The sequence below is a fragment of the Dermacentor andersoni genome, chromosome 1 (assembly GCF_023375885.2).
Source record: "Dermacentor andersoni chromosome 1, qqDerAnde1_hic_scaffold, whole genome shotgun sequence".
Taxonomy (NCBI): domain Eukaryota; kingdom Metazoa; phylum Arthropoda; class Arachnida; order Ixodida; family Ixodidae; genus Dermacentor; species Dermacentor andersoni.
This window is the reverse complement of record NC_092814.1, coordinates 363,394,422-363,408,517: the sequence shown is the minus strand read 5'-3', so window position 1 is coordinate 363,408,517 and position 14,096 is coordinate 363,394,422. Positions and strand designations below refer to the sequence as shown.

Sequence of the window (14,096 nt, the reverse complement as noted above, 5' to 3'; positions counted from 1 at the left end):
GCGTTAATGTAATCGCAGTAAAATGTTGTTGCTTTGTTTTTGCTGCAGGAAAGCAATTTCGTTCTTTTACAATTTATTTGAGTCAGAACCCCTTTGTTGCAGCCTCCTATGTCACATGACGCTGGTAAGACACCAGACGCGGCCGCAGTAGACGAGGCTGCCTCGGGGGATGAGGCTGCCACAGTTGATTACGCTGTCCTAGATAATGAAGGCTGCACCACGGAGAGAGAGAATGAACCGCACAACGACCTCTCCGCAGTACCAGGTACATATAAATGAAGCACCGACCAGAAAAAGACGGCGAAATTGTTATCCGCGTCAAGACATCTGGTCGCAGCGGCAGAAGATGCTCGAGAAAATAGCCGTAAACATTCAGCCAACACAACCTGCGATCACTGACGATGCGTGTGAACACTTCGGGAAGCTTGTCGCTGCGACTATGCGGGCGATACCCAAAACAAGGCACGTGTCATGCCAAGTCGAAATGCTGCAGGTGATGGAAAGACACATGGAAGTTTAATAAAACACAGGAAAAATAAAATGTTCATTACATTTCAGTGTTGACACTTGTATTCACTTCCGAGCTTTTCTGTAGATGCTCACATCCAAGTGGGCAAACTGCCGCTGCCACGGCACGGCGCCCATGTCATTGAAGAACTAACACAACTAATCACACACTGCAGAACTAACAGCACCAATTCTACCACGCGACGCTGCTTGGCCGGACAGGAGTGACCCAGCAGAGTTAGGTTCGACTTTTATGTCTAGTGCACTGATGACATCGTTGCCTAGAAAGTTGTTCAGCACGCATGCCGCACTGACGATGGCAGTCACCTTCTCTGGAAATGCATTGATGACTGTGTGGAAACACCGGAAGCGGTTCGCCAATATCCCAAAAGCGTTTTCGACGACACGGCGAGCCCTTGACAACCTGAAATGTAAAGGAGATGTTAATCCAGATCATGAAGTGCATGGCAAAGGAATTATAAATATGCTACACCACCTGCCTAACACAAAGTCCAACTAACGACTGCAGAAATTAAGGCTTCACTGAATATTAGTAGTCACTAATTTTGGCAATAGTAAGTTGTTTACACCGTAAGAGCTTGCATGTAATGAAATGAAACAGTGGAGTTGCTTTATGCTAACATTGGCACATCCCAACGCAGAATGTAGCATGCGCAGTATGAATTAAGCAACTTAGGAGACTTTAGTAGATGCGAAAATGCATTGTTACAGTTCAAGCTTTCATCTGATATCTGCTGCATCATGTGCAATATGCATCTTACCTGTAATTAAAGATCTTCTTATCTTCTGCCAGATTTGTGCCCCCAAAAGCTTTCATTAAATTCTGTCCCATCGGAAATGCGTCATCTGCAACGAACACAGGTGGAAGGAGCACATCAGGTGAGCTGGACACCTTCACAAGTTCTTGCAGGCCTGTCCTTCTGTTTTCTACGTCTCTCTGTAGGGGTGTCGTTTGCCAGACCGCAGTGTCTTCTTCTGAGCCTGGTGCACCAACATCAGTATACAAAAACCGGTGATTTGCGTCGACGACAGCGAAGAAAATTATACTGAAGCTTTTCTTGTAGTTGCTGTAAACAGTTTCTGAATTTGGTGGCTTCTTTATGAGTACGTGCTTGCCATCCATGGCCCCAATGCAGTTCGCGAAGTTGCACTTGTGATCGAAGCCTTCCATCACATATTTCCATTCTTCCTCCGTGCGGGGTCTTATAAAGTTGCTTCCCAGCTCCTCGTAAGTGGCAGTACATGTTTCATGTATAATGTCATTTACACTTGAATGGCCGAGCCTAAACTGTCGGCTCAGGGAATAGTGACTCTCTCCTGCAATTAAAAAAAAATCTCAGTGAACTGCTCGCGAGCAGAATACAAAAAAGTAGGAAGTGTACAAATACATCTGATATCTGGTTGTTTCCGGGCAGTAAATGAATACAGTATCAGCGAAAAGCAATCGCATTCAGTGGTGCAGTTAAGTGTAAACAGATCAATATTATCTCATGCATGTTAATGGAGAAAGTCGGTGCGGACAGCGCAGCCATACAAAACTTGTGTGCACTCGTGATACCCCTTCCACGCGAACCCTGTGGATCTACATTGGATATTTCGGGCGCGATTGAGCTTGTACGCTATCACACAAGCGCGCTTGAAGACACTTGTGTAGCGGCCTTCGATCAGCACCAAGCTCAGTTTTCAACTGGTATACATTACCCACGGCGCTCTCCGCAATAACTTGGAAATGTGTGACACTTACCTGAAGCAAGGTACCGCAGTGTGAGCTCCAGCCGTGTTTCCACCGATATAGAACGGCGCATAACGGTATCCTCCCTTCGTATGCGGGGCCCCACGCGCGACAGCAGTTGCAGAAACTGCTCTCTGCTTACACGAAGTTGCCTCCGGTATTCGTCGAGGTCAGTCTTCAGGAGCTCTTCGTAGAGCAGGTTTTGGACCCCCAATTCTTTCCTTCCCATCCAGTCTTTCCGCCAACAACGCTGTTTTCGTGGAAACAAATCAAAGTCCTCGTCAACCTCTGACAGAACAGCATCCATCGCGGCTAAACGTCGCTTTCTGCTGGCCTCCATTTTGTCGAACACTCAATTCGCGAAAGAAACTCTCAGACCAGGGGTACGATCGGACATGGTTGTTCGGCGCGTTCGTTTGGTTACCGGCACGGGCGATTGGCCTTCTCCGCGCCGACGTAGCCAGCCGCGGGGCGCGGCCCCGTTTTTTCGTGACGTCAAAATGACGACACGCTCCTGTCAATCATCCGCCCAATGAGCATTTCGTCTGCTAGGCACCGAACGCGACGGGTGTTGAGAAGTTTGGAGCGATCATCGTTTGTTACGAGACCGGCTTGGCATGGCGCGTCTGGTGGATTGGATGAGATCCAAAAGGTGGCTTCGGCAGCTGACTACCACGTTCGGATCCAATTCATATTTTAATTCGAGAAAAATGGTGCTTGCATTAGAAACTTCGGTTGTTGCTCTGGCGTTGCTTGAGGAGGAAGGAGAGCGGGTGGAGGTGCGAAATGCGTTTGAAGAGATGACGGAAGGCGAATTCCGGCGTCGTTTTGGTTTCTCAAAAAAAAAAAAACGGTGCGTTGGTTGTGCGGTGAACTCGACCCCATCATCGGGTGCCAGCGAGCCAGTGGAATTACTACTGAGCGGAAGGTGTTGTGCGCGCTGAAGTTTTTCGCAACGGGAAGCTTCCAGCGGGGCGTCGGCAGTGAAGAATTCATCGGCCTGTCACAGTCGTCCGTCAGCGACACCATCCACGAAGTGGCAAACGCCATAACTGTCGTTGGCGGGCAATAGCGGTGGGTGGACTTCCCCCAGACGAAAGCCGCGAAGGCCAGGGCAAAGACGGCGTTTGCGCGGCTCGGACTGATCCCCGGTGTGCTCGGCTGCGTCGATGGCACACTTATCGCCATACAGCAGCCCCAAGGCCTGAGCCCCGGGGATACACAGAGCTATATGTCGAGGAAGGGTTTCTACGCCGTGAACACCATGGTCGTAAGTATTATTCTTGCATTGTATCCTTAGTGATAATTTTTTTTTTCGTTTATGTCGTAGTAATTTTCCGTTTCACTCGGACTGTTGCAACAGAATCTAGTAGGAGCGGTATTCTCGATCTATCCCCAACGGGAATTGATTCCTTTTGAAGGTACATCGCGATGGAACAGTGATGAAATCTTGCAGTGCGGGACACACTGCGGCTCAGCGGTCTCCACAGCGCATGAAATTGACGTTGCTCGATCGCGGAGTATAACCGAAGCTTGATTCACTATTTCGATGGATTCAAAACGCCGCCCTTGCTGGATTATGCCGCAGTACTCGCTGTCCTGTGCTGCCGTCCTGCGTCCTCGTTCAGTGTGCACATGTTTAATGATGGGCGCTACATCTTGCAATACATGTGCCATTTCATAGCACTAAAGGAGTTTCTTTTATTCCGGTTTTGTGCCTGCAATTTCTCATGTTGGAGGTGTTGCGGAACATGAACTGAAACATGTAACAGTAATGTGGATAAACGCGCGGGTGCCGGCAAGTTGTGACGTTCCGAGCAGTTAACAGGCGGGCTAGTCTTTGACAGTGCTTTGACGAAAACAAGTCCGCGTGTTGAAACTTTAACTACGAGTCCTTCCATGTCCGAGATTTGTTCATAGCAGTATTCGAAAAGTCTGTCACAGTGTGCGGATATTCAGTTAGGTTTATATAACAAAGTGCTTTAAAGAGCTTGTACGACAACTGTTTGCACTAATTTTTAATCTGCAGACATGCGATGCAGACCTCTGGATCGAAGACGTCAACCCCTGCTTCCCGGGGTCCTGTCATGATTCATGTGTGTGGCGTAGGAACCCTCTCCGTGCATACCTTGAAGCAGAACTGCGCCCTGGTGAATGTTTGCTTGGTAAGTGCTGCAAATGTGCGCCACAGCGAAGTAGATATCGCTAAAACCGTCACCCTTCCCTTGCGCAGGAGACTCCGGCTATCCCTTGGAGCCGTGGCTCTTGACACCAGTGCCGGGGCATCTAGCTGGCAGCACCCCTGAGGGCCTCTACAACAAGGAGCACACCGCCATGTGCCATGTTGTGGAGAGGTGCATCGGGGTCCTAAAGAGCAGGTTCCGGTCCTTGCAGCGTTACCGGACCCTGCTCTACAACCCCGATCGAGCGGCGACCATTATTGCCGCTTGTGCAGCTTTTCACAACATTGCCTTGGTGACACGTGAGCCTGCCCCGGAAGAGGACGATGACGACAGCGACGTGCCTCCGGCTGTCCAGCAGACTGCAGATCTGGCCGACCCGCCAGCACCACCCATGCGGGTGCCACCACCGCGGGAGCTGTACCTGAGGGGCGAGCAGCAGCGCAACCACGTGGTGAACCTTTTTCAAGGACCACGGGGCGAACATGCTGACAACCTCCGGAGGGTACGCTGCCGCCTGCTGCGAACTCGTCGGCAGCAGCCAATGTAATGCTGCAACTGTTTGGTACGTTAATTTTTTTTTCACAGGTGGGAAAAGAAAGTGAAACGAACGCTGTCGGTATGCCAAAGTTTACAAGCAGACTATTGGTGTGGGCTCATTAGCCACTGTGAATTTATTAGTCGCTTATTATCAAGTCAACGTCAAGCAATACAATGCACTGTTTCCTCCCCGGAGCATCACGCTGCGACTCAGTTTGCTATGTTCTCCAGTCTGGTGCAATATTTTTGGCACGATAACATCTTTTGCATTAGCTACCCATCTGAATGAAACAGTGTTCTTTTAATGAATGACCCTATGGCTGCACAAGCTTGTGCACAATGCCATCCTGATGAACTGTGCATATTTTTATGCATGGGAAAAAACTGTGTACAAGAAAGAAGCATAACACAAGCGCATATGCCATGTGCTTCTTTCTTGTCCTTCTATTTAGCACACAATAACTTGCTATCTTTCCTATGAAGTATGTTGCCTAACACTTATGCGCAAGCAGCGGCTTAACTGTGAATGGGACACGGTGTCAGAGTTTGTCACCGAGCCAAAGTGACCACCCCACAAACTGGCGGGTAGTCCGAAAAAGCCTGTTTGAATCGGGACTGCAACGCCGGCAAGTGGGAATACTGAATCATGCTTAAAAAAAATTAAATGCACGACATGGGCGCCATCTTAGAACTGAAGTTGTATCGGAACTGCGCGATATAATATTGTCGCAGCACTGCGCGACTGGGGCAGAGAAAGAGGAAGTAGAGTGTGCGCGCGTGATCTCGTGGTACTCTGCGCCGGCTGGGCCTGGCCTGTAGCTTCCATCTCGGACCTCGTTTCACCTTGTAAATAAACATCATTCGTAACGATACAGTTGAGTAAAAGAAAGTTGCTGTTACTATAAGGTAAAAGAAAGAAGAGAGTCATTTTGTAATATACGTACAGACATTAAGAGGCGCCTGCCTCTCCTCTGCACAGACACATACACATAGCACAACAAAGTCGTAGCAATACACAAAAACAAACTCCCACAAGTATTTCAGAAGTCGCGACACAAAACCTAGTGCAAAGTCAAAGTTCTTAAGTGCCCTCATGTGGAATGCGATGTTTTTGAAAGTATACAAAAAAGGCAACCTTTGGTGCTTGTTTAAACATATACACAATACCCTTTGCTGCTTGTTTAAAACTATACAGGACAACTTTTGCTGCAGATTTAAAACTATACAAAACACCTCTTGCTGCAGATTTAAAACTATACACAATAACCTTCACTGCAGGTTTAAAACTATACACAACAACCTTCGCTGCAGGTTTAAAACTATAAACAACACCTTCGCTGCAGGTTTAAAACTACACACAACACCTTTTGGTGCAGATTTAAAACTATACACAACAACCTTCGCTGCAGACTTAAAAAAATATGCAATGCAGACTTTAAAAAAAAACTGCAACAGCGTTTGCTGCAGATAAAAAAAGATTACAAAGTTTTATTAATTATTGTGCAGGCCGCTGCAGTGCCGCTGCAATGGCCCGCGAAAGTGTCCCCACGCTGCACAGCTCCTGCAACGCCTGGCCCTGTTGCTGCAGGATGGCCTCCAGGGCTGAAGCCTGCCTGTCTGCAGCCTCCCTGTGGAGCCTGGCCTCAGTTGCCAGCTCTTCCAGGGCCACGGCCTGGCGGGTCGCCGCATCCCGGAGCTCCGCAATCAGCTGGAAACGAAGAAATACGTTGCCTATGTCACCTCGGAAGTCTTCGCTACCGACACTTTGCTGGGAGCTTCTGTTTATGGAGAGTCTCAGCGTGCACAACACTTTTCTCTCCGCTGAAAATCCACTGACCCAGCGGCATCCGTCAATGGTGCCGAGTTCTGCGCACAACCAATTCCCGTTGTTTGGACAGACCATAGTGGTGCCAGAATTCATTTTCTGTCACCTCCTCAAACGCATCTTACACCTCCAAGCACCTCTTCGTAAGAAGAAACCAAACAGTCCTTTTCAGGGCTACGCACCAGTTTGCCTGGCGGGCGATTGTGCTGTATCAGCGATTCTCTGTCCTATATACTGCTCCAGCATGCAAAACATACCCCAACCAATGATCGAAGAAGGCGTGCAGATGCGACGTTATAATTGCAGAAATGTACATTTTTGCTTGGTGACTATGCTGAGGATTTAGTTCCTTACATACTTAGGTTTGTTTTTCTGTAGGGGTGTGCAAATAGTAAATGTTTGGTACGAATTAATTTTGAAGGAAATACCCAATAGAAAGACGCTCCATCGAATATTGTAAAATATCAAATATTCTTCCATAAATTTTCTTATTTTCTATTTGCCCACATACGCCGTAAAGTTTTTGTTTAACTTCAAGGCAGCATAGCTGTTTATTGTACTTCAAAGTTATCGAAACAATTTCTCGGCTACATCCATTTGCATCCTATCTCTTTTTGAGATATATCCGCAGTGCACAGAAATAGTATCCACGAACCGTGTTGGTTTGCTGCTGCTCCTCACTTCTGCGGGTGTGCAGTTCCAATATGCGTGGGAGGGCCTCAGCCTCACGGGCACCCACCGGCGGCACTCGGCGGCGCCTTCGGCGATGTGGTGCTGAAAGCATACAAGTTATGCTAGTTTTTCACAGCAGAAGCCTATGTAACTAATGTTGAACAGGACTGACATGGTAAAAAGCATCACATGCCGATGGGTGATTCCATTAAACTGTTGATATCGGTACAGCTAACAGGACAACGTGACTCCAACTTACGAGCTGGGGCACTCAGGTACTCCTGGGTCGCATCCTGCTCGGCCACACCATCGGCACCGCGTGCAACGCTCTGAAAAGCCCGTTCAAGTAAGACTCTGCTTTATGGACACCGAGTGCAATAAACGAAAAAAAAGAAATGTGAAGTGTGCAAATTCACCTGCAAGCCACTGGTGCCGGGCGTCTCGCCAACCGGAACTGTAGGCTGGGCGGGCAATGGCTGCATGGGCTGAGGACGCCGGAAGTCGCCAGCGAGAGCTCGCGCCTGCACGCTCTCATCTGGGGGGACCAACTGTAAGCATGTGTTGAGAATGTGTCACAAAACTACTCTGCACGCATAATGATGTTTGTACCAACAGGTACTAATCATAACTGATACGGTTTAATGTAGTGAGTCTGCACGTAATGGGGGCAGTGGTACAGCTAGATTTTTTTTTTCGAGGGGTGTTTGAAAACATGGCATGCTATGCACATAAAGACCTTCGAGAAGGGTGGGGGGGCGTGTTTGGTGCGCCAGCCACTGGCTATGCCCCTCAGTCGATGGTCTCAGACAGTTTCGAGCACGTAGATTCCTCTAATATGCCTCAAAATCTAAGTTCACGGGCGTCCTTTCACCACTGCAGATTCGACCGACTCCGACAAAGTTCTAAGCAACACCGTCCTAGCATGTCAACTACCGTTAGGGCCGGGTGACCTTTTCTTAAACATTTGTAGGCAAATGAACCCACTTTTTACCGTCTCGACGCGACACGCAAGCGGATCTTTTCGACGCCTAACGCGAGCTACACACCGTGTCACGACAAACGACACATCGTAATACGCTTTTTGTCACCGTAGGCCGCGTCGCATTGAACCTCGCTTGCCGAATTTCTGACGGTCGCAAAGTGCTAGTTCACAACACTTAGCCGATAATAGTATTCTAAGCCAGTGCTTACCGCTTCCGACCGCCCGTACACAGCGGCTCGCCCACAAATCCACCCGCGCGGTTCCGGTTAGCTGCAGGATGCGGCCGTAGAACCCAGCGCGCTGACCGCCTCCGGTTCCCCTGTAAATAACGAACCGAGCGTATGAGACGACAGGCTGAAACGAATCCGCGCACGCTCACTGTTACATCCTGTACTGCCGGAGGCCGGGTACAGACTGACGGGAAGCCACTGTCACGTGACACATGGTAACACAGGGTTGCTTAGCCCCAAGATTATCCCGCTATAACACTCCTCCCCCCTACGTCACGAAGTCCTTCAGATACGCAGGACGGCTGCGTTGGCGCTGTGGTCGCTGGACTTGAAGGGATGCGCTCACTTCACTCTCCTCACCACAGGAAACAGGTTCGGTACTGGGTGTTGCAGCCTTCTCTCGTATTTCTCTTTGGTCCCGGGATGCGCTCACTTCACTGTCCTCACCACAGGAAACAGGTTCGGTACTGGGTGTTGCAGCCTCCTCTCGTATTTCTCTTTGGTCCCGTCTTCCAGGGTCCTCTGGGCTTGAAGGAATGCCACTTTCGGAACACCCTGCCGGGAAAGCAACCAACGATTCATCCTCCTCGCACATTCCAGAAGTGGAACTGTCCAATGCGTAGCTGGCAGAACGACTTCTGAGTTGGTCAACATGCCGTCTCCACCGACGTCCATCCTTGGTGACGACCAAGTACGACACTGGTCCAGTGACAGAATCCACAATGCCCGGCAACCACTTGGGCCCATAGAGATAGTTGCGCACAAACACTCGATCCCCCACTTCAAACAGTCGCACTGCCTGGTTACGGCGCTGCATCACCTGCTCTTGTTTCTGCTGCACACTGGACTGCAGGTCAGGATGCAGACGCTCTAACAGTTGAAAGTTTTCTGCCCATTAGTGATTCGGCTGGGCTTTTGCCTGTTGTAGCATGAGGCAGGATATGCTGGGTCATTAAAAACCTAGCCAGACGTGTGTCGATATTGCCTCCAACCATGCGTTTGAGTACTTCCTTGGTTTCGCGCACCATCCGCTCTGCTTGACCATTTGAAGAAGGGTGATATGGGGCAACGGTCACATGTCGGATTTGATTTCGGCACATGAAGTCTCTGAACTCCTCCGAACAAAATGAAGTTCCATTATCCGAAACAACAGTCTCTGGAATGCCATGGGTAGCAAAAAGAAAACGAAGCTTCGCACAAACTGCAGCTGCCGACATGGAAGTCATTCGGCACACTTCCAACCACTTTGAGCGAGAGTCCACCACAATGAGGAAGACGTTGTCTTGGAATGGCCCAGCAAAATCGATATGTACTCTTGTCCAAGGACGCTTGGTGAATTCCAAAGGATGAATTTTTGCAGCTGCTGGCGCAGACCTGGATTCTTGACAACGTGCACAGTCCCTCACTTTCTGCTCAACATCTCTGTCAATTCCTGGCCACCACACGGCTCCTCTGGCGAGCCCCTTCATCTTGACAATTCCTGGATGAGCTCTGTGAAGAATGTCCATGACATATGGTCGAGCTGGCTCTGGAATGACCACACGACTGCCCCACAGCAAACAACCTTGGTACACCGACAGTTCATGCTTGCGGATCACAAATGCTGCAAACTCTTCCGGTAGCTTGCCCTCTGGCCACCCATGCTGCACCCAATTGCAGACTCTAGCCAACAGCTTGTCCCTTGACGTAAAACTTGCCACCTTCCTAGAGTTCCATGTTACTTCTGGTGCCATTTCTAGCATTCCTACTTCCCAAAGACGCTGCTCCTCTTCCTCCGCCTTACTGGACCTCAGTGGTAAACGACTGAATGCATCAGCATTGGAAAGCTTCTCTGCTGGACGATACTCAATTTCATAGTCATATGCTGATAACATGAGGGTCCAACGCAGCATCCGTGGTGATAGCACCTGGGGAATGGGCTTGGCATGGTGCAACAGTCCTAAGAGGGGTTTGTGGTCCGTCACAATTTTGAAATGCCTCCCATACAGAAACTGATAGTATTTCTTAATGCCAAAGCCAATGGCGAGCGCTTCTCGGTCTGTTTGGGCATAATTCCGTTCTGCCGCGCTCATAGTCCTTGATGCATATGCAACCGGTCTCTCGCTGCCATCTTCCCCCACATGACTCAACACAGCACCCAGTCCATACGGGGAAGCGTCACATGCAAGCACTAGGGGCCTGTTGACATCATAGTGCACAAGAACATGCGACGATTGCAGCAGATCTTTCGCCTGGCGAAATGCGTCTGCCTCGGCTCCCGTCCAACGCCACTCACGACCCTTGTCCAACAGCCGGTACAGTGGCTCCAAGGCATGTGCTGCTCCTTTAAGAAACTTGTTGTAAAAGTTCAGAGCTCCCAAAAAGGCTTGAAGCTCCTTTTTGCATGTTGGCTCCGGGGCCTCATGAATAGCACGCACCTTGTCTTCTGTCGGCTGCACACCTGCAGAGTTCACGCTGAATCCCAAGTAACGCACTTCCTCAACACAAAATTGACATTTGTCAAATTTCAGTCGCAGACCGTCTTCCTGGATTCTTTTGAGCACCTCTTGCAAACGAGCATGGTGCTGTGCCTCATCCCTTCCATCGATCAAGATGTCATCCAAGAACACCAGCACACCATCAATCCCATGCAACAGTTCTTCCATGTACCTCTGAAAAATATCCACTGCTACTGCCACGCCAAATTGAAGACGGGTTACGCGGAACAGTCCCCGATGTGTTGTAACCGTCAACAAGTCAGCTGTTTCTTCATCAACAGTCTTCTGTTGATACGCTTGTCCGAGGTCTAGCGTTGAAAACTTGGAGCAACCTGCCAGCCTGGCAAACAGCTGCTCTGGTGTTCGCAGAGGATACGTTTCCCACTGCACCACACGATTGACTGTGCTCTTGTAGTCCCCGCAGATCCTTATCGATCCATCTTTTTTGACAACTGGAACGACAGGTGTTGCCCACTTCGAGTGCCGTACAGGCTGGAAAATGCCTTGGCTCACCAACCTGTCCAGTGCTTCGTCGACCTTCGGTCTCAATGCAAACGGTACTTGCCGTGGCTTCAGAAATCGCGGCGGAGCTGCCGGGTTCACCTCTATGCGTACAGGAGGCCCTTTACTTGTCCCAAGTCCAGGCTCAAAGACTGAAGAATACTTCTTGAGCAAGGCCGTTGTTCCTTTACTGCCAGTTCTACTCGGCTCGCACACACTGTGAACGCCACTCAGACTTATTCCCAAGGACTTGAACCAGTCCCGACCGATAAGTCCGATACTAGCACCCTTAACCACCACCAATCGCAGGCGATGTTCCTGCCCCCTAAATTCCACCGTCACGGTCAGTTCACCCAACACTCGTAGTTCCTTGTTATTGTAAGCTCGGAGGTGAAGGCTACTTGGGCGCAACGCCCTTTTCGATATTCGCAGCTTCCGCATAGTCCGGTCGTTGATGACTGAACACACTGCACCCGAGTCCACCTCCATCTCTAGGGGACTTCCGTTGACGCGCACTTCCACTCTCACGGCTGGCTCCTCACCAGACAGTACGAATACGTCGTATACGTCCGACGCAGCATTCTTGTGACGGCCTCCATTGGCCCGTTTTCCGTTCGGAGAGTTCGGTTCAGCCGAAGCGCGAGCTGTAGCCTTCCTGATGCATGCTCTTACTATGTGCCCTCGTTGCTTGCAGAAGTGGCACTGCACATTAATGAATGGGCAACTGCTTGGCGAATGCGCACCCTTGCAGCGGAAACATCCACTTGTGCTCCCAGGCGAACCAGCCTGCTTCTGGGTACCCTCCTTGGCTGTCACTGGCGCAGAGACCTTCGTAACACATGGGTCGAAACGCTTCCCGCTCACGCTGCATACTTCAGACGATGTGGCACTGCCGCGAATTTGCTCAGTCTGTCGCTGCGCAGATTCCATGATAATGGCTTTCTCCCGAGCTGTCGCAAACGTAAGCTTCGGCTCCGCCAGCAACCGACGCTGAAGAGTCTCGCTTCGCGCAACATGTCGTCGAGCGACGCACCGAAATCACAATGTTCCGAGAGACGTCGCAGTTCTGCGATTTAGTCGGCAATTGACTCACCGGGCTGCTGCTGACGCGTGCCAAACTTGAAACGCTGTACTGTCACCGACGGTCGCGGCGAGAAGTGGTTTGAGAGAAGCCTGACGATCTCATCGTAGGCCACCGCCGACGGCGCATTCGGAGAACAAAGGGAACGAACGATGGCATAGGTTGCTGGGCCGCAAACGCTGCAGAGCGTTGCTCGCTTCTTCTCGTTACCGTCGATGTCGTTTGCTTGAAAGAAAAATTCGAGGTGCTCCAAATACAAGGGCCAAGACGGCGCCTCCGTCGGAACGAATTGCCCAATCGTGCCCAGTGCAGCTGCCGTTTTCCCTACCGCCAACCGCTTCGGCTAGCCCCACGCCTAATCAGGCCTAAATTTCGATCCTCGTCGCCAATTATGTTACATCCTTTATTGCCGGAGGCCGGGTACAGACTGACGGGAAGCCACCGTCACGTGACACATGGTAACACAGGGTTGCTTAGCCCCAAGATTGTCCCGCTATAACACTCACCTTTGCTGCTGCCTGACAAGGGCCAGCGCCTGGTCCGCGTAGAACCGCTGCTTCCGCCAGAAGGCCTGCCACTGCTGCACGGTCTTGCGTGCAGGGCCTTCGGCATCCAGCAGCGCCTCCAGCTGGACCCACAGCGCCTCCTTGTCGGCCTTTGTGAGCGATAGCCCCAGTGGGTACGACGGCGTCAAGAGGGCGGGGTGCTCCTCCATAAAAGACAGGAGGAGCTCCCTCTGACGCGCCGAGACCCGGGGGCCGAGCGGCACGTTTCGGTGCGACGACAGTTTGAAAAGTGCGCCGAGTAGGCCGCTCTTTCTTTTTTCTCGCGCTGTGCGCAACACCACCTATCGACCTTCCACAGAAACTGATCCTGATAAATTGTAATAGTCGTACACATTACCATTTGAGAACGTGTTTAAGCTCGAGAATAAAAATACATTTTTTTTTCATACAGACATTTGATTTATTAGAAAGCGAAAACCATTTCGGTTTATAGTATATGGTCCTCAATCAGACGACAGACGAGGCAACGCAACGTCCGGGGAGGTCACCGCTTGCTGATTAGCTGCTCTTTCCCACCCCTTGTCACACATTTTGCATACTGCCAATTTGTGACGTTGCAGCAACTGAACAGAACACGTATCGAACAAAACATCTCCGATGGCGCCGACTGCTGCTAGCCAGCGCAGAGGCTGCGGTCGAGCGTAATCCGGCTCTGTGGCGCTGTCGTCTGCTAGGGCCTCGTCCGCCGTGTGGATCCGCTTGCAGCTGAACGGTCCGTGGTATAGTCGCCCGCGTCCAATAAAAAATTTGGTCCTTCGTTTGGATGCACTATAAGCTGTGAT

General features: G+C 50.4%; 1 protein-coding gene across 1 annotated transcript; it reads right to left on the bottom strand.

Annotated features, from left to right (window-relative positions):
- Positions 1-260: 260 nt before the first annotated feature.
- On the bottom strand, positions 261-2,600 carry LOC140215388 (uncharacterized). The gene is given in 3 exon segments (XM_072285974.1): positions 261-931; positions 1,290-1,845; positions 2,273-2,600. Coding segments are annotated over 3 exon segments (1,242 nt in total). The 3' UTR covers positions 261-573.
- Between the last annotated feature and the right edge of the window lie 11,496 nt (positions 2,601-14,096).